Here is an 18914-nt window from a genome sequence, read left to right on the forward strand (position 1 = left end):
TAGCTGCAGGACTCACTGTACTAGCTTAAAATTTTTTATAGCAAGAGAGCCATGAATCTGCACCCTGAGCACCAGAGCATTACTTCCATTTATCCTTTGAAAACAAGCGTGTGAAAACTCCTAATGCCCTTCAGAAAAAGGCAGGCTTCTGCACAGCAGCTGCCAGGCTTAGGAAATATTCTAGGAACAGTCTAAAGAAATATTTTTTAAACAAAACTCAAAAAACACCTGACCAAGTGAAAAATATATCCAAATCTACCCAAACTATATAAAAGAGATGATCTTTGTGGGAAACCTGCAAGACTCCTCATGACATTCAGACACTGTACATGCTGAGAACCAACCTCTGTTAGCACTGATCAAACTTTACTACAACTCATTATTTCAGTTGCCGTTTTCTTCATCAAGACTATTACTGTAGCTGGCTGGCTGCATTTCAGTTCCCAGGGTCACTACATACAATTAACATAAAAATTCAGACTTTAACAGCAGCTCTGTAGCCTCAAAAAATATCACTTTCCTGTTATGTCCTGCATTTCAGAGAGTTCCCCACTTCAGTGCCAATGAATACATACACCTGCAACAGGGAGAAAAATATGGGAAATACATTAAGGGACTTGAGCAAAGGTATTCCAGCCTTAGGTTCTAGTTAATCAGGTAAATAAAAGGAAGTCAAAGACCCACATGGAGAAAGGTGAATGGAAACTGGCCCTCACTCTTAAATGAAAACTGGTGCAGGAGTCCAAGTTTGAAAGGATTTAAGCTGACATCTAAGCTGACAGCCTGGCCTCTATTCTGCTTGGAAAAAGGCTACCTTCCTATGAAAAATACCACCACACCCCTTCCGATGTCACCCCTTGCCCTAAAAATCCACCACACCATACTACCTTTCCTTCTCTGCAATCCCATCAAGCTACAGGACTACTACACCCCAGGAACTTTTGCAAAATTAAACACATGCTGTAACTGAACAATGGTTCAAAGAAGGACACTGCATTCAGCTGTCAATTAGATCTCTTCAGAGTACAGAGAACAAAACAGATTTCTATCTTGCTGTCTTCCGTTTATTACAGAAGAACACAATGGCTCCTCTGAAGCAGAGATTATTCACGGGCTTGCTTAGCAAATGATATTGCGAGAAATGCTGATGCAACACAATGCTGAGGGCAGGAAAAAAGGGATGCCTGTTTCTCCTCCATCTCAGTTCACTTTTCCACTAAATTTTCTTCCTCTTTTAAACACTGATGGAACAAAAAGAAACTTCAGAACAGGTTTTTTTTTTAAAAAAGAGGGGTAAAAAAATCCAACTCACAAACAAAAAGCCACACCAAACCAAACCAACACAACCACTGAACTTTCAAAACCATGGACTACAAACAAATGAGGGGTTTTTTTCCCCATCATGAAGCATGACAAATGTTATTCTGAGTACCTTCTCAGAGGGGAAATGCCGATCTTGTTTACCTGCTGTATACAATAGGGAATGTATTGATAAGGATTTGGTGAGATTGACATCTTTGAACATTCATCCTAGGCAAGTATTAATGATTTATGCAAACACGCCTTTCCATGGCAGAAGTCTACCATGCAAACAAAGCTAAGGCTAAATATTTTGGCATCTGCCACTGAGCTCTGGCATTCAGGAGGCTGCAAAAAACAGTCACATTTTTTCATCCCATTACTTTCATTTAGCATGCCTACACAGTAACAAAGAGCGGCTGCATTTTCTAGGACCATGTAATGGAACACCCTTCTTTTGTGAGACAAATTTTTTGCTTTATTCATTCTCCATCCCAGACTACATTAACAGAAAACAAGAAGAGTTGCTGCTCCACAGCACTTCTTTCCTTCTCCACACACTCAGAACAAAACAACAGATACATGAATACAATAATTTATAGTCCCTCTCTCTGCAGGAAAAGGGGTGACAACTTTGATGCTTAATTTCCACTAAATGCCTCACCAATTACAAGGACCTATTTTGTAACAACATTTGATATGCTTAAGAGCTTTTAGTTTAGTGGGGTATTTTATTATTGTTGTTAACTGGCTAATAACTATGGCCCTCATGACAAGTGATCCACTGTACACCAGAATTCAATGGTATATTCACTGCTGGCTTCAATTATTCTTAGGAAGAAGAGCATCAGTACTAAAAATAATCTTATAAAATGGAGTCAGAAACACCCTCCAGAACCTGAGCTACTTACTATACATTGGGAGAAAGAGCCTATGAAGTCACCGCCTGTCAACAGCAGCACTGACAGTGACCTCTCCAGCTGCTAAATAAGCCACTTCACTATAACCAGGAATGCCAGATACGGTTTAAGTAATTCTGAAGTGCAGTAGGAAAGATTGCACTATAAAGCAGGGATGCACAAGCAAAATAATTCATTTCAAATTAAATCACTCAGGAACCAGACACAGTCAAGAGCTCAGACAGACCCACAGGCTACTTTATCGTGCCAGGCAGCTTAGGTATTTCTTCAATTGACAGTAATCTGCAAGGCAGACAAAAGCCAAGTGTGTTCTGTTGAATCTACAGTACTGGGTATCAGTAGCTGAATATACCTGCAAGTGACAGTTCATGTAAAAAGGACACTTCCTTCCCAAACCAACCAACCAACAAACCCTCTCCCTAAGAAACCAAACCTCCAAGCCAGGAACCCTTCTGTTCTTGCCTTGGAGTTACTCATAGTTGATCAGCATCTTTAAGAACAGTAATATTGAAGGGAACCCAATTATAAACAATCATCCAGAAGGCAGGAGAAACCCAAAACTTATAGATCAAGCAATTCAACACTCAATTGACCTTTCAGTTGCAGAACACCGACATTACTAAAATATTATGTGAACCACTGTCCCCGTGCCTTTTTAATAAGGTGTACAGGCTTCAGTTCTGCCATCATATTTAGAAGTTATAGCTGGCTTGCTGATTTCTTCCACTTGCTAAACCTGTGCATGAAATACAAGATCTTCTACTGCTGTATCTTCCTGTCTATGAAACTGAAGAGCAATTTTCTGCACTTTCATAGTGACCAATATTAAGCCCTCAAATTTTACTACATTTTCCTCATTTTCCTCATCATCATATCCAAAAGATGCCCTAAACTCACAAATATACTGGTCTGATTTAGAATGACATTTAGACTAGCTTTATTTCACTTTAATTAGCCCTCAGCAGGAAAGTGGTTTACCCTGAACTTAAAATCCTTGGACATTAAGTAAGTGTGTCCACATTGGGATTTGCACCTACTTAACTGAGGGTGTGATTTCATGATCAGTTTTCATGGTCCAAACTCCTCACTGCTGCTGAAAAAGCAGATCTAATCTTCCTCCAGTATGCCAGGTCCAGCCCGCACATATTTGTGGGGAAAATCAAATTAATGACTTAATCTTGCTGAAAATTAACTCTGAAAAAAAAAAGGATTATATTCAACCAGATCAGCGACTGACCCAATTCACTCTGCAGTCACATGAGTGCCAGCATCAGCACCCAAGAGCTGTGACAGCAGGAATGCTGGACACCACAGCTTTGCAAGGCACGACTAAGAGCTCTGTTTTCCCAACAGTGAGACTTTTAGTCCAAAAGTTTCTTCCTTTATGGTCTAAGCTTCCACAGACTCACTGCAAAGTTCAGAGGGCATGAGCTCCACAGCTGCTCTTCATAACCAAGTATGCAACATCACTGGTTTCAAACATTTATTAGCTAATGAAGGCAGAAAAAATAATAGAGAACTCTAAAGCAAGTAATGAAGGGTGCTTAAAATATACCTATGCCTTAGTCACTAACAGATATGCTGAGAGGTATGGGCAGCCTCTGTCAGTACATATCCTGACATATGACAGCGTACCATCAACTTTCCTAAAAATCTTCTTGCTTTCAGCAGCATCAAAAGGATCAAACTTGAGATGTTTACAGCAACTCAGGTGCTGCCTAGACATGTTATTTTATTGAAGGACTAAGAAAATTACTGAAGTAAGTCTAGTGAAGTACGAAGAAACATATTTAAACAATCTTCTCAGCTTACTGAAAAAATCTGCAGAGATGTAGGGACGGGTGTGTGTGGTAACAGGAACATCCAAATGTGTGCACCTCTCTAATAATGAACTTAACATCTGATCTGCTAAGCCTGGAGAACTGTCAGTCACACCTGAATGAACTCCATTCTTCACATGATAAATGTATTTAATGCATAGTATAAGTAGTGAAACCCTTCACTTCAGAGCCTCAGTGCAAAGAAACTTGTGGATGCCTGCTTCTGCAATCCTTGGTATGTCGGTAAGGACAATGAGAAATTCTGGATCTTATTTAAGAACTTGCATAGCTCTAAAACCCCCTAAAACGAACCCAAGCTGAAAACTAACAATGTTTCTGAGCCTACATTAATATGGGGGTGGTGGGGTGGGATGTGGAGAGGCAGATTTTTCAAACTCTGAAGACACTGACATTCACATTAAAAATAAACTGCTATTAGTTTCAACAGCAAAAAAAATTTAAAAGCATGGCTTTTCTGTGCCCACATATTTTGCAGCTTAAAGCTGTACTCTAAATTAGCTACAAACCAATTCAATTGTTAAACAAAATTTAACTTCTCCCCCCCTCCCCCAGTTCTTAGAAATTTTTATTTCTGAACAGAGAAGACACAAGACCAGATTCTAAAGGTAAAAAAAAAAGGCAAGAAAAGAAAAAGGGGAACCCTAAGTAGTTACTGATATCAGGATACACCCACTCCAGTTTTAACTTTTCAGGAGGCAGCTCTGTCCTTATATCATCATAGTTTTCTACATCAGAAGGAATGAACATTGTGATTGGTCGACCCCGCATGAACATCTTGATATATTCTCCCTCTGTTGAAACAAAAAAAGCGTATTAATCATGTGGAAAGTTTACAAAATTTTACACAAGAAGGAGAAAAGAAAGGAACAATAAGCACAGGGATGCAAATAACAGTTGTGATAGAACAATTATTTTTGAAATGAGAGCTTGGTAAAGGCACAGATTTTGTTTTTTTTTTTTTTAACAGAACACTAAAATAGACACACACACACACAAATCAAGCATTAGTTGAATCTGTGGTAGAACAGACTGAGCATGTAACATTTTAGAAATGCAAATCAAATAACAAAGGCAAATTTCAAAGTAAAATATTAAACTGAGTAAATACGTAGTCATAGAACCACAGGACAAAGTGTTTCAGGTTAAAGGGGACCTCAGGAAGTCCAACTTCTGGCTTAATGCAGGCTCAATCATAAAGTCAGATGAGACAGACCAGGATTTTGTTTAGACCAGTCTCAAAAAACACCTAGGCTGGAGGCAACACAACTTCTTGGCACCTGGCTGGCTGAATGGACCCCCAGGGCCTTTCCCGCAGAGTTACTCCCTGTAGCCTCCCATCCCCAGCCTGTATTCCTGCCTGAGCCTCTTCTTTCCCATAGGTGCAGGATTTGGCATTAGTTCTCACTTAGTTTTGTGAGGTTCCTGCAGGCATATCCCTCCACCCTGATCAGATCCCCCTGGTCAGCACCTCTGTCCTCCAACTGGGTCCCTAGTCTGTGGCCACCTGCACACCTCAGAGTGTACTGTGATTGCTAAAGATGTGACACAGGACAGGTCCAGGACAGACCCCTGCAGGCTCCAGTTCTTACCTATTGGCCACCAGGTATAGACTATGACCCGTTAACCACAACCACTCTGAGGCCTGCTAAGACACAGAGGTACTAAAGGGAAAAGTATCAAAAGCTCTGCTGAGAAACATCACAGTGTGTGTATCATCACAAACTGATGCCCTAACCTGAATCATTAATTTATAGGAATTGCATTCTACTGCATATTCAGTCATATCCTGGAGAATGGAAATAATCAACAGCTCTTAATGACTCCAGCTGTAACACCATCCATAGCCAGACAAAATACATGTGTAGCTCTGTTGGGGCATCTGAGCATTTACTAGCATTCAGCAGCTCCTTTTCAAGGAACATGAGATTATTTTGCACCAGAGAAAACTAATTATAGAGGAGCCGAGCGGCTTTGTTGAACATATCAGTCAGTCATTGGAAGGTAAGTCATCTGAATTTATAGAATACACAATTGCAACTCGTATATTAGGTGCCCTACAGGAGTCTTCCCTCCACACTATGACAATACTCCCTTTCTGACTTCAGAAGACCTTTGGAGGTTTCCAAAAGCCTCTACACCCTACCCACATAACTGTAGCTAAACAGCACAACAGTGCTGGTTTTGCTAAGTCAGGTCTCAAACCCACAAGAATTAGTGCCAGCCTCCAACGCTGCTGACACAGGAGTTTCATTTTGAAATGCACTAAAGACAAAGATTTCACTGATTTTGCATTGATGAAATGGTAACTTCTTACCACTCTTGAACATCTTCAGTACTTAATATCCATTGTTAATACAACTCATACCACAACCCCAAAGTAATATAATATTCCGCTGCGGATCTGGAACTCTGATATTTTTATGAGTAGGGATTTGAAAATCACAGCAGACAGAAGGAACTCAGAGGTTCACATCAAAACACAAGTAGCTGAGTAGGACTGAAATAAATTAATAGCTGTGAATCAGCAATACTGCATTATGAAACCTCTAACTGCATTTGATACAACCAATATTGGGGCCTAAAGTTAAGATAACTAAAAAATTAATTTTATATTTCTTTCACGAGACAGACTTCCCCTAAATGCTCAGGCAATGCTTGTAAATCTCTCTCTAATTAAGCATAGGATTATTATTCAGACTGTATGAATGTGCAATCTATGTTTTGCAATCCCTAAAACTGAAATTACAAGAAACTCAAGACTTATTCCCACAGAATTATAGTTTAACAGCTCAAGTCAAACTTGGAGATTTAAAAAGGCACAAGAAAGCAGGTAATTTCAGTGACAGCAGAAGCACTGTACACTCAGAAATTGTCTCTTGCTTACAGAAACATTTTAGAAGATGCAAAGATTGAGAAATAATCAAAGTTTGAGCAAGACCAACCTTAAACTTGGGTCTATACCCTTTGAATTTGAAATCCCCTACTATAGCAACTGCAGAAAGATACTCTGTCTTACTGTAGTCAGGAGAGAATGAGAGGGAAAACCTGTAACTGTTTTCATCTAAAGATATAATGTAGCCTTCCAGAGCTTGGCAGTGATTTCTTGATACTCAAAGGTCTTTCTTCTACAGCTAGACATGACAGAAAACTGACAATTATCAGTCTAATGAAAAATTGTTGTGAGCATTCTAAGTTTTATAAAAGTAGTATTACTATCGTAGAGGATTTTCACAGGGTTGTGTGAAATTCTATAGGGTACCACCCCAGCTCTGAAAACACCAGAAAGCAGAAATACAGAAGTGATGATTCTAGCAGACCCCAGTGACTTTTAGCATTGACATACAGGAAAAAAAAAATCTACAGAGACTAAATCTTATAATATATTCAACAACTCCTAGACAGAGAAAGAACTACTCATGAGCTTGAGTGGTTTTAACATCACTTGTCACAGCATTGCTAAAACTTAACTGAGTCAATGAATCTACATACATGAACCTAAGCTAGTCAAAAAACTATTCTACTATGTGTGTGATATCCACTTTGAAGATTTCACAACACAGATGGTTTAATTTGTCAAAAACTTTGGATTTTCTTCTTAACATGCTGTAGTTTGATTTCTTGATGCTTACAATTTTTCACTTTTTTTTCCAATCATTTGATGAAACAGATCAGAGTTTATCAAATTTACCAAGTTCCCAGACTTAAAAAATATTATTAGGGAGACTCCTTTCCTGCTTTTAGCGCACTCAAGTCATTTTATTTGAATTCTGTGCCACTTGTGACCCCGATTGTAGGTTTACTCTGCACTGGTGGCATGAAAATAGAATTTTCCTATGACAGCCCAAATACAACTGGTAGTGGAAAAAACCCACAGGCTCAAAAAATAATTCCTGAATGGAAATCATAATAATTGAGCAATGTAAAACTAACACACACATCAAGGTTCTTCCTTATTTAGGATATTAATATGATAAAAACAGAGCCGTTTAAGTCCAGTTTCAAAGGAACAGAGATGATCAAAAACAGTTGTCCCACTTATTCCTAAGTACACACACAGCTCCTTTGAATGAGCACCCTGTGAGCTCATCCACTTACAAGAGCAGAAGATTTGCCTCAGATCAAGTAACAAAGAACAAAGAAAAGCATTTCCCAGTAGGTAAATTGGAAATAATAGTTGTTTTACCAAAGGCGCATTGCTTAATTGCATTGCTGAGAAAAGCTAAAGATCAGTGTTGTCACCAGCTTGACACAAATGCTTCGGTAATTCTTCCAAACTAGGAACATGTCTCATTTTTCCACTACAATATTTTTTTATAGTATGTGTTTTACAGAGATTAAGCAATACTGGCTAAAACCACAATTAACATATTAATAATGACCTTTCTTTTAAAATCTGGTGCTCGGGCACAACTCAAAATGGAGTGTAGCCTGAGGGTGTTTAGAAAAGACCATTCATTTGTGCAAGTCAAATTCTCGATTTAACATCGAGCTCGGCGCTTCTGCTTCCATGAGATCAGTGCAAAATGACACCACAAATTTAGGATCAAATTTCTCAATACTGCTTACATCAGTGGAGACAAGATGAAATTGAAATTCATATGGATAGAGGCAGTTGCACCTGTTGGACCCTGCAGATGAGAGAGATCAAGAGCCCAAGAGGAATTCAGTCAGATCTTTAGCCTGAAGAGAACAGGCTCTCCTGGAGCTTGGGGAGGATATTATCTGCAGGGCATGCAGTACAAATTAGCTCTCTGAACTTCCCTATTAAAGAAAGAACATATTTTGCTTGTATTAGCTAGCTGTGTGTTATTCAAGATTACCTTTGAACATGCATATTTAACACACTTGTTAAAGAGACATCAGCTAGGTATAACTTGATTAAGCTTCTCCTACAGACGAGGAAGGATAAAAAGAGACAACCCACTGAAAGATTTTTGCCTAAGACTGTAAATTTCATTGAATAACCTGTAGGGCAGATATAATATTAATGTAAAAATCTTTTGAAATACTAGAGAGGATGGCAGCATATCAACAAAACCATTCTCAAACAGCAACTAATTGCCTAAGGCCAAACTCTTGTACTTGCAAGTTAAGAAAACCAGTGATTTAACTCCTTCATAGCATACTGGCTCAAGTGAATGCTCAACAACACTTGGCTGCTTCTTTCCTGCATTCTCACTATTTCCAGTTGCAAAGCAGTAAGTCAAGACTTTTTTTTCCCTTTTCACTTTGGAAGAAAAGAGCCTTGGTCATCTCATATCAGATACGTAGGCAAGGGGTTATAGGGAACATAAAATCAGAAGTTTTAAAGAGACTGGGAAAAGAACTCCAGCAAACAAAAAATCCTCAACAATTTTGTTATCTCCCAGCCTGAAAACAGTAGGTATGACAGCACAAGATCGCTACCCTGCACGTTCAGAACCCACAATCCACTGTGCAGAAACATTTTGGGGGTGGGAGGTGCAAAGGCTGTACCTGAAAGGGCCTTGGCACTTGCTAAATTAACTAATCTGCAAACAGCAGACATGCTATAAATCCTTTCAAATATGGATCAAACCAACCTAAAAGTACAGCTGAAGCTCTGTAGATAGCACACTGAGGTGTCGCTGATTATCCGTGCTGCATGAAAAGGAGCAGCTCAAGCCCAGGGCTGCTACCAAAGGCAGCCCTACGTGGATGCAGTGCTCTAGGTCTCCACTGGTATCAGCTGTAGCTGATTTTGTGGAGCTTTGACCTCAAATTCACAGGCCTTGCCAGACTTTGCTTGGCTCCACAATAATTCATCTCTCTGGAGCCACAACAATCTCTTTGTACAAGTGCCAGGGGACACAGGACCAGCACTCCCAATTTTTGCTCCCAGGACTGGATCAGTCTTACTAGCCTTATGTGGGAGGCGACCCTGGGTGCACCAGATCCAAGCAAACACCATGCAGATCTCTGCTTTCTGTGGGACCTCCAAAAGTCTGAGAAAACTATTAACTCAGCCCCGAAGATGTAGAAACACTTGATCTGCCTACACCATGGCCCCAGGCAGCTGAAGGGACACATAACAGTGCTCGGAGACAGTGACATAAAGAGACCACTGCACCTTGTTGATGACCCACCTAAAGGTCAATTTGAGCATCTACCAGCCACGAGACTCTGCCAACCTATGCCATGAGCTGGACAATCATCACAGCTGAGTCCAGCCTAGCCCAGCCTGTTGCATGACACATGCCCTCTCTCTGCCTGCATCACTCTGTTTTCTACTCTGAACAGGGTACTACAGCACTTGCTTTGGACAACAGAGTTGGTTGTCACTGGAATACACAAGCACACTACTGATTTCAGAATACCATCAAAAAATTTCCTTCTCCTAATACTTGGGAACCTCTCAACTTCCAGGAGGCAATAAAGTGTGTCTGGGTTGTTTACTTAGTGGGTGTGACAGCATGGCTGTTAACTTCAACATGGGTCTATCTGTTTAGAAAGTGCATCAGGGGAGCATGAAAACAGCAATCATCTCTTCCCTCCTCCCAGCCTTCATTTTGCAAAAATAAAAGCATCCAGATATTTAACTTTCTTTTTTCATGATAAGGCTTCAGTGTGGCTCCACTCCACCATAAATTTTGCCTTTCGTGACTGTGGGTGGCTATAACTGCACATAGTGTTACAGAGGAGAACCCACCAGTGTTTTGATGCATTAATATTTTCTAGAAAGCTGTACTCCCATTAGAATTACTTCCGATGCATCCCAGGATTGCATCTGTGTTTTCACAGTAAGCTAATATATTAGAGCCACTTCCTCACCATTTAATTGTCAGACAACCTGCTCATGGCTAAAACACTGCTAGCAACTCCTGCATGTGTGAACGCACACTCTGAATAATTTCATTCTGCCTTATACTACTCCAAGCCTCAGGAACACCCTGGTCTTACCGTACTGAAGTCTTAGCTTCCACTGTATCAGTCTGGTCTCCCAACTTCATGTCATCAGTGACATTTCATCCATCCTCCTACTTCCCTGCGTTAAGTTCATCAGTGTAAACACTAAGCCAAACAGGTCGCAAAACAGGCAGATGTTAGCAACCAGAGAATCTACCACAGGTTCTTTGAAACTTTATAGCCTTCTAGAGAACAGAGGAATAAATATGCTGCAAAAACAAGGTGCTGCTGCTGAGAGGGAACCCTAGAAGCCTGCCTAATGTGCAAGGAGAAAAGTGCATCTTCTGCACTGAGAATCACTGTAAACCAGTGTTATTTTCCTTGTGTGCAAGGCAACTGTCGGTAAAGCATGCAACACCAAAAATCCAGGGCCAAAACTAGGGACAAATACAAAATTGTAGACAAACAGGAGACACTGGCAGGAAATTTTCTGCAAAGCCTCCATGTATCAAAAGGAGATTCTTATCAAGATAAACAAGCTTGTTTATCAGGCTTTATACAGGAAGAAAAGTAAACCAACAAAAAAAATTACACCTCAAAGGTAACAGTAAAATTAAACTTCAAACAATACCTATTAATTTGTTCGTGGAAGGAAGATTAAAACCCAGGGAAAGGAAGCCGGAAGGTAAGGCCAATGAAAAACACTGCAGATGATAACTGACAGCAAAGACACAGCAATGCAAACCATCCAAAAAGCTGAAATTAATGCCTCTATGAAGTCACAGCGAAAGGCTCATTGCACTTATGCAATTTATTACTTTCTGTGGATCATATTCTTAGGGAAATACAGAAGGTTTACAGAGGAAAATAATAAAAATAATAGGAAGTGAAAGGAGGAGAAAAAAAAGATCAAAAAACTCTTTGCAGATTACCTAAGAAACATCTAGAGAGAAGAGCAATTCAGGAGACATGAAAGCTGCCCTTTAGATCCTTCAGAAATTTGAAGTGACATAACAAAACCAAAATCCTCCTGGTTTCCAAAAATCATTCCTCAAAATGAAATTGTCAAGATATACACAGTAGTACCCTAGACACATGTGAGAAATCCTCATCCTCAGTTACTGATGCCTTCAACAAAACTGGACAAAATACTAGAAGAATGTGTTTTATATCATACAGTTCCTTCCTATTTAGACAAACCCTGAGGTAGCCCCACAAGTCTGTGCTGCAATTAACTGCCCTTCAGCTAACGAGTGCATACATAATGGGAAATCTAATGAGCATACAGTAGATTCCATATATGTGTATATATACCCACTGAACAGATAATAGTGAATAACAAACTTATGTTTGCCTACATGGTTGTAAGTTTAATTTTAAAGGCATGATTACAGTATCTTATCTTGCAAATTATTAGTGACTGTTTTTCAACAGGTCCTACCCCATCTAGTTTGAAAGAACAACATAGACTGATGCATCAAACTCCTGTGCTCAGTTCTACTTGCGCCGAGCATGTGAATCTTACCCTTAAAGTGAACTACAAGCAAATTAAAAACCCCGAAAGACTCCAACTAGCTCAGCCAAGCAGAACTCTCTAATAATATATAATAAAAGACCACATCAAGAGTACATTTATTAATCTGTCTTCACCTTCCAGTTGCTTGACCAGTGAAGTTATGATTTTTAATACTACAAATAACTTCTTTCCCACAGGCTTTCTGTTTTCAGGCTTGTGTCCAAGAACTCTGTAGGACCACTAACCTGAGGGACAAAGGCTTAGAAGCCTGTTTCTAATTTAAACTAGTGCTAACAGCACAGAGATGAATGCAACCAAGTTCAGCCCCCATGCCCAGACCATTACATTTTAAGTTACAGTAGAATTAAAATGCTGCTACAGGTCTGCCACCTCTCACCCTGAGCTGCATGTCAATGCTTGTTGAACGTGACAAGCGGACATGCACTGTTGCTACTGAGCACTGGTGCAATACAAACCAAACAGTCCAAAAAATCCAAATGAAGACAAGAGATTTTCCTTGGTTTGGAATGATTTTACAGCCTTGTCTTGTGATCTCTTATTAGATCGTTGGCTATTAGTTTCATATAGCTGGGTAAGTAAATCCTAGCTAAAACCCTGGTTTTACATGTACTATGAAATATTACCAGCAGTTATAGTTTGCATTGAAATAATTAAAGCTTAATATTAAACTCTACCTTTTTATTAAGAAAAAAAAAGACTCAGAAAGGAGTACCAGACACCAACAAGTTCAATAAGATAGTATCTAAAGGCTTCCTACTTAAACAATAAAATCCTGACTTCACTGAGAATCAATGACAAAAACTCCCAAATACCAATTTATTTACCTGACAGTATCTGTGCTTTTTAATACTATCCACTGTACCCGACTGAGAGCAAGCAGACCAAGAAGAATGAGATAGACTGGGTCTCCATTTGCCCTTAGGTGCATGAGCACCTTCAATGAGCATCTGACAGAAAATCTGTGCCTGGTGAAAAAACTGATCTGATGTCGTTACTGAAGTTTTCACTCTCAGTGGACGGGACACGCTGTCAGCAGGGTAAATATTTCCATCATGAGCTTCATGATTGCCCTGTTCCATGAAGCTAGAACTAACAGAAGAAAGAGTACTGGAAACTAATAAAGCACGATCTAAAAAGAAACAAACTTAGGAATGCAGTGAATGTTTTTCATTAATTCTTTCACATATGGTTTTTATTGCTATCCAAAAACCTAAGTGTCTCTCATTACTTTATAGTAAGTGAACAAGTGATTCATATACAGAGCTGCTATCACTGAAACAAAACTCAAATGTAGAATCTCAGTGGAAAAAAAAATTGCCTTTTATCTTAAAATACCCCAGCTCTTCAGCTTCTGGGTATAAAAACATGAATGCTTTATGATTAATAATTTTAAAATGTCTCTGCTAAAGTGAAAAGAAAGATGGCTTTTATAGGCAATTATAAACACCAGCTGGTAATGAATTTAAAAGAACAACTTTACGTAGTGTCCTTTTAAGGCTGTAGTAAGCACCGGCTCATTGCACCCATGGCTTTATTGGGTTTTCACACAATTTTAATACCTCCTCAGTACCAGATTTTATTGCAGAAATTGTCCTGGTTTGCAAGGATAAACAAACAAATATTCAAAAAAATAAGCTGAAAAACATAAACTAAAAATGTCTTCAGGAAACCTATGGAAGTGTGCCTGATACTTCCCTCACTGGGTTGTAACCACCACAGCATCTCTGTCTGCATTACCTCTGCCTCAGCATACACCTAGATATATAAAGCTCAGGCCAAACCTTAACCTGGAGTAGTTGCAACTCAACCCAAGTGGGACAGACAAAGGGGACTGCAATGGAATACGTGACCAACGCTGGTAACAGGTTATGTCCTCAGCACGGTGTCGAACAGAAGAAACTCAAGTGACTGCACACAAGGCAGCATCCAGCTGCAGTTCCCCATGCTGCTGCTGCTGGCAGGAGGAGAGCACTGCCCACGTCTCACTGACATTTACCAAGACCTGTAGCACTGTGTCTGGGGGGGCTCCATACCAGAGCTGGTTCAGTCATCTACGCTAATGCCTCTCACTACTGAAGTTCATCTAAGATTTTTGTTGCTCCTCGAGTCTTTCACTTTTATAGCTAATACATTCCACCAGCAGAAATCCCAACACACGCGTGCAGACGGTCACAACATGGGTAATACTGCAGTAACTTCTGCTGATAGAAAAACGGGATTCCAAGAACTAGATGTGCAAACCTGTGTTTCTCTGCAGTTCATGGTACTGTACTACAGCGACATGTTTCAAAGCAGGTTCTTTGGTAGCAGAATGAAATAAAGGAAGCAAAGTGATTCCAGGATGTTCAAAGCTACACAAAATTGTCCTCTTCCAGCCTATTATCCCATGTAAACACCTTCAGCTATGATAACCTGAAAATTCACCGCACTTCCAAACTTATTTTATGCGTGTATAAAGATGCTGAAGTATTTTAGTGTAGATTTGCTTTGAAGCTTGACAGTTGGCACACCAGCAGTCTTCCCAAGAGCCCCCCTCACACAATTTCTAGGAAGTTCGCTGACACAGTTGTTAGCGTGGGAGGTGTGTGCCGGGGGCTTACGCAGTGCTTCACACACAGCCTTGCCAAAGAGCAGCTCGGGGGAGCTGCTGTAACTTAATTAACACTGTGCTACTGACTGCAAGCCTCTCGAGGTAAAGGCTGGCAAGCCACAAAGGAGTGTTAAAGCAGCAATAACTTTACGTGCCTTTGTGTTGCAGAACAGGAAGACCCTGCACACACAGCATGAGCAAAGGTTTCATGCCACCCTGCCCAAGACAGCTTTATCTACCTGCACGGGACAGAAACCATGTTGACTGTCCATGCACCTCTTCAACTTTCTGATTGGTTGGGTCAAGGCGCCAACTGGAAACTGATTCATTAACATGGCAACTATTAAGGACAAAACAGGCTGAAGTCACCTGAACAGCATGTTGCTCTACAGAAAACTGGCTGAGTATTGCAAAGGTTGTACTGGAAAGGATAGGGGGACCCCCTGCAACTACAGTAACTAACAGCAAACAACAGAAAACATTCACACATACACACACTCTACAAGCTGCCACAACATACACTCATTGGTCCATATGAACAAAAATACTTTTGGAGTCTAAATCCTGCTAACCACAGCTTCATCCATCTTAACAGCAGAATGATGGTTTGCCACTATACATGTTTAAATTGGTAGTAAATGCATTTTCTGACAAGACTTTCCATCTTCCATACACTTTGGGTCATTGTCACCTGCATCATATGCTTTTCTTTCCTTCCAGCTGGGCTCAGAACAGACTGTGGTATGACACACAAGGACAGTACCCATTCCCCATTTATTGAAAGCTCACACCATCTGCAGAGCAGCACAACAGACAGCAGGGTACACATGGAGGCCACGCAAGTTATAGCTACCAGTATGGGAGAACCGAAGGACGGCCCGTTCTTCGCCGAACACGCAGAATTGCAGAAGCACATTGCAAGGAAAGAATTAGTATTGAAGGTATTTTAGCTGTATGCAACTTGGTTTTGTGAAAAGTTGTGTTTGGGGGAACAGGCATTTTAAATGTTTTATTTAATTCTTGCAAAGTTAAATGGCAGCTGGTCTGGCCACTACCCATTAGCTTTCTTTTACAGCAAACATTGCTGCACATATGCACCGTTCCACAGCAGGTGTTAAGCAACCTGGCATAAAGAAACATTTCTTCTTTGTTCCTGCTGCTTATGCATCCTCTTTCACCCCTAATGCCTTTGAAGGATGCTTCTGATAATACTCAATTTAGACTATTTTTAAATCCGTTATTTCTCTATGAATTGAAAAATATAAAGTAATGGGATTTGAGTTGATTTCGTTTTCATTACAATTCATGTATTAACTTCCAAAAAATGTGAGCCTTTTTTATTTTTGAAAGAAAATCCAGAGGAGATCAAAAGCAATCAGTCTGTGTATAATGTGGTCTTGCTTACAGCACAGAATTTGGAGACTGCAGATTTGTTAATTAGGAGCAAAAAAGCATGAGACAAAATCTTTGTACATAGATATATGTTGTGTACAGCATGCACTTGGGTTACATGCTTTAGTTTTGTAACTGCATGCTTCAGTACAATTTGCAGGACACTAAAGCAGAGTAGTTTCATGACAGAAGAAATGGACTGCTTTTATTGTCACATCCCACCACTGTCAGATAGACGACTCCTTTTCCTGTCTGAACAAGCCAGCAGCAGCAGGTAGCCACAGAATGCAAGATTCATCGGTGCAAAACACACACTTTAAAAGAGACTCATTTTTCAATTTAGGAGGCTATATTAAAACCTTCAGTCTCTGTTCTTGTCTACTCAGCGTGTATGTGTCGTAATATTGGCAAGACAGAAAGCTGAGATAAAGCAAATCTTTTAGTTGGCAGTTCTTAATATCCTGGTATCTTGGGCAACAATGCAAGACTTCTAGAACCTTATTTGAATACACATTCCTCTCTGAGGAAATTATGTATGCAGTGATTTCTTTCAGATTACCCCTAAAAACATCCCCTCATAGATTGCAATGTGCATTGCATGTATATTTCCATATATATAAGAAAGTTGAAATAATAATTTAAATGCTTACAGTTTTTAAGAGATCGTGCACTGATGCTCTTTGAGAGTGAAAAGCCAAATAAAAGATTTGTGAGAGTGCTAAATTAGAAAGCGACCAAAGGGCAGAGCTTAGTTCTTACCTTGGCTGTTTTTTTCACGAGTTGACATTTTTGCTGGTTTTGGAACAGAAATAAAATATCTTAAAACTATTTCTAATGTGTCACACCAACTTGGATGAAGACTGTCACATGGATATTTGATATCTGTCACTTTTGACATTTTTTTTCATAACTTCTATCTATGTACATACACAATGATCAAAAAAGGGGGTTGTTTCACAAAACTAAAACAAATTCTCCCACCACCCACCAAAAATATCTGTCCTTCCTAAAGATCCAAATTGATGATGCATTTCTCTCTAATTTCAAACATCCTTATAAAGGTCTTGAACAAAATGGAGATGAATTCTTCAAGTAACTATGAATGTTATTTTAGTTTTATATCACTGTTTCACATAAGCATATGTCCCAATGTATTTATTTACAGGAAATACTATTCAATCAAAAGCAAATCTCTTCAACTTCATCCAGTATTTAAAAATAAATGGTTTTATTTACCTTGGCTGACGATGACATCTTTGTGCCTAGGGAAAAATTCAAAATAATATTGTTAATAATATGTGAAATACATATTATTGCATTTAGCCACCTTATAAGCCACTGTGGACAGTGTAACTGTAGTACAGGATGCTAAATAACTCATCTTTTTACCCATATTTTATGCAGCTCACTATACCTTTCAAGTAACTCAAAATCTCTGGCCATATGCACAGGTTCCTAAGAATTACTCTGATAGCAACAAAATACAAAAAGCTTTTAAGAAATAAATTATTGAGGGTAATTCCTTGTGCATGGAAAATTCCATTTTGCGAGAGCAAACTTGTAATAACCAAATGTTTTAAGCTGCCAAACACCCTCAGGCCCGCATGCAAAGCATTTAACACCTGTCAAAATAAGCTGTCAGCACACAACACCACCTAATTTTCTAGGAATTAACCCTGTTGGACACATGGATTAAATGTAAGCAAGTTGCAGTTTCATTTAAACTAGATCCATGCATCTTCAAAGGCATGCAGTTGAGACATCTTTCCTCACCAGAACCAGGAATCTACTATTTGCAAAAAAACCCTCAATTCTTTTTTGTGAAGAGAGAAGTACTATTAGTTTCCAGCATCAGAGCTGCTTCTTGCCAGAAAAACACTCCTTGAAGGGAGAATGTATTGCATAAAAAACCCCCTCTTGACTTCATTTGAAATTCAGCAGGCAGGTATGAGTGGCATCCAATATTTTTAGCTGGATGGAGGTCAAATTTTTAACAGTGACAAAGGGTCAAGCATATGCATGAGGAAAGTATTCTCTGGCTATTGGTGGAATCGCCCTTCACCACGCTGCCAAATGAAAAATTAAAAGCGGATTCCCAGTCTTGCCCGGAAAACAGTGAATGATGGGCTGCCGTGGGAGCCCTCTTGCTTCTTATGGCTTTATCAGACCGATTTACAGTTCACTACTGGCTTACAGAATGAGCTTACTAAACAAAATTCATATCCTGGGCCGGTAGCGCAAAGCATATGTAAAACATTTCTGTCCTGAGGCCCACACTAGGGGCTGAATTCTCTTCCCCTGGACAAGACTCGGGACCAACTTCAGCCAGATCAGACCAATGTTTCTTCATTGGGAATGATAAACACAATATAACAATATTACTTTGCACAATACCGACCAATTTTTCCAAGAAAATGGGCACAGGGGATGTAAGAAATTAGTATTAATTGCTTATACTGCTTTTATGATAA

The 18914-nt window shown here is 39.6% G+C and overlaps 1 protein-coding gene across 1 annotated transcript in view; it reads right to left on the bottom strand.

Annotated features, from left to right (window-relative positions):
- The window catches only part of EML4 (EMAP like 4), a gene marked incomplete at both ends in the record, with an annotated part of 89813 nt that overhangs the window by 30130 nt on the left and 40769 nt on the right, over positions 1 to 18914 (bottom strand). The window contains 3 exons of the mRNA XM_084262526.1: positions 4728 to 4851; positions 17203 to 17235; positions 17680 to 17705. Of these exons, the coding sequence (XP_084118652.1) occupies positions 4728 to 4851; positions 17203 to 17235; positions 17680 to 17705 (183 nt within the window). The remainder of the gene's footprint in view (positions 1 to 4727; positions 4852 to 17202; positions 17236 to 17679; positions 17706 to 18914) is intronic.

Source organism: Gallinula chloropus (genome assembly GCF_964237585.1).
Source record: "Gallinula chloropus genome assembly, chromosome: 3".
In the NCBI taxonomy this organism is placed as follows: Eukaryota; Metazoa; Chordata; class Aves; order Gruiformes; family Rallidae; genus Gallinula; species Gallinula chloropus.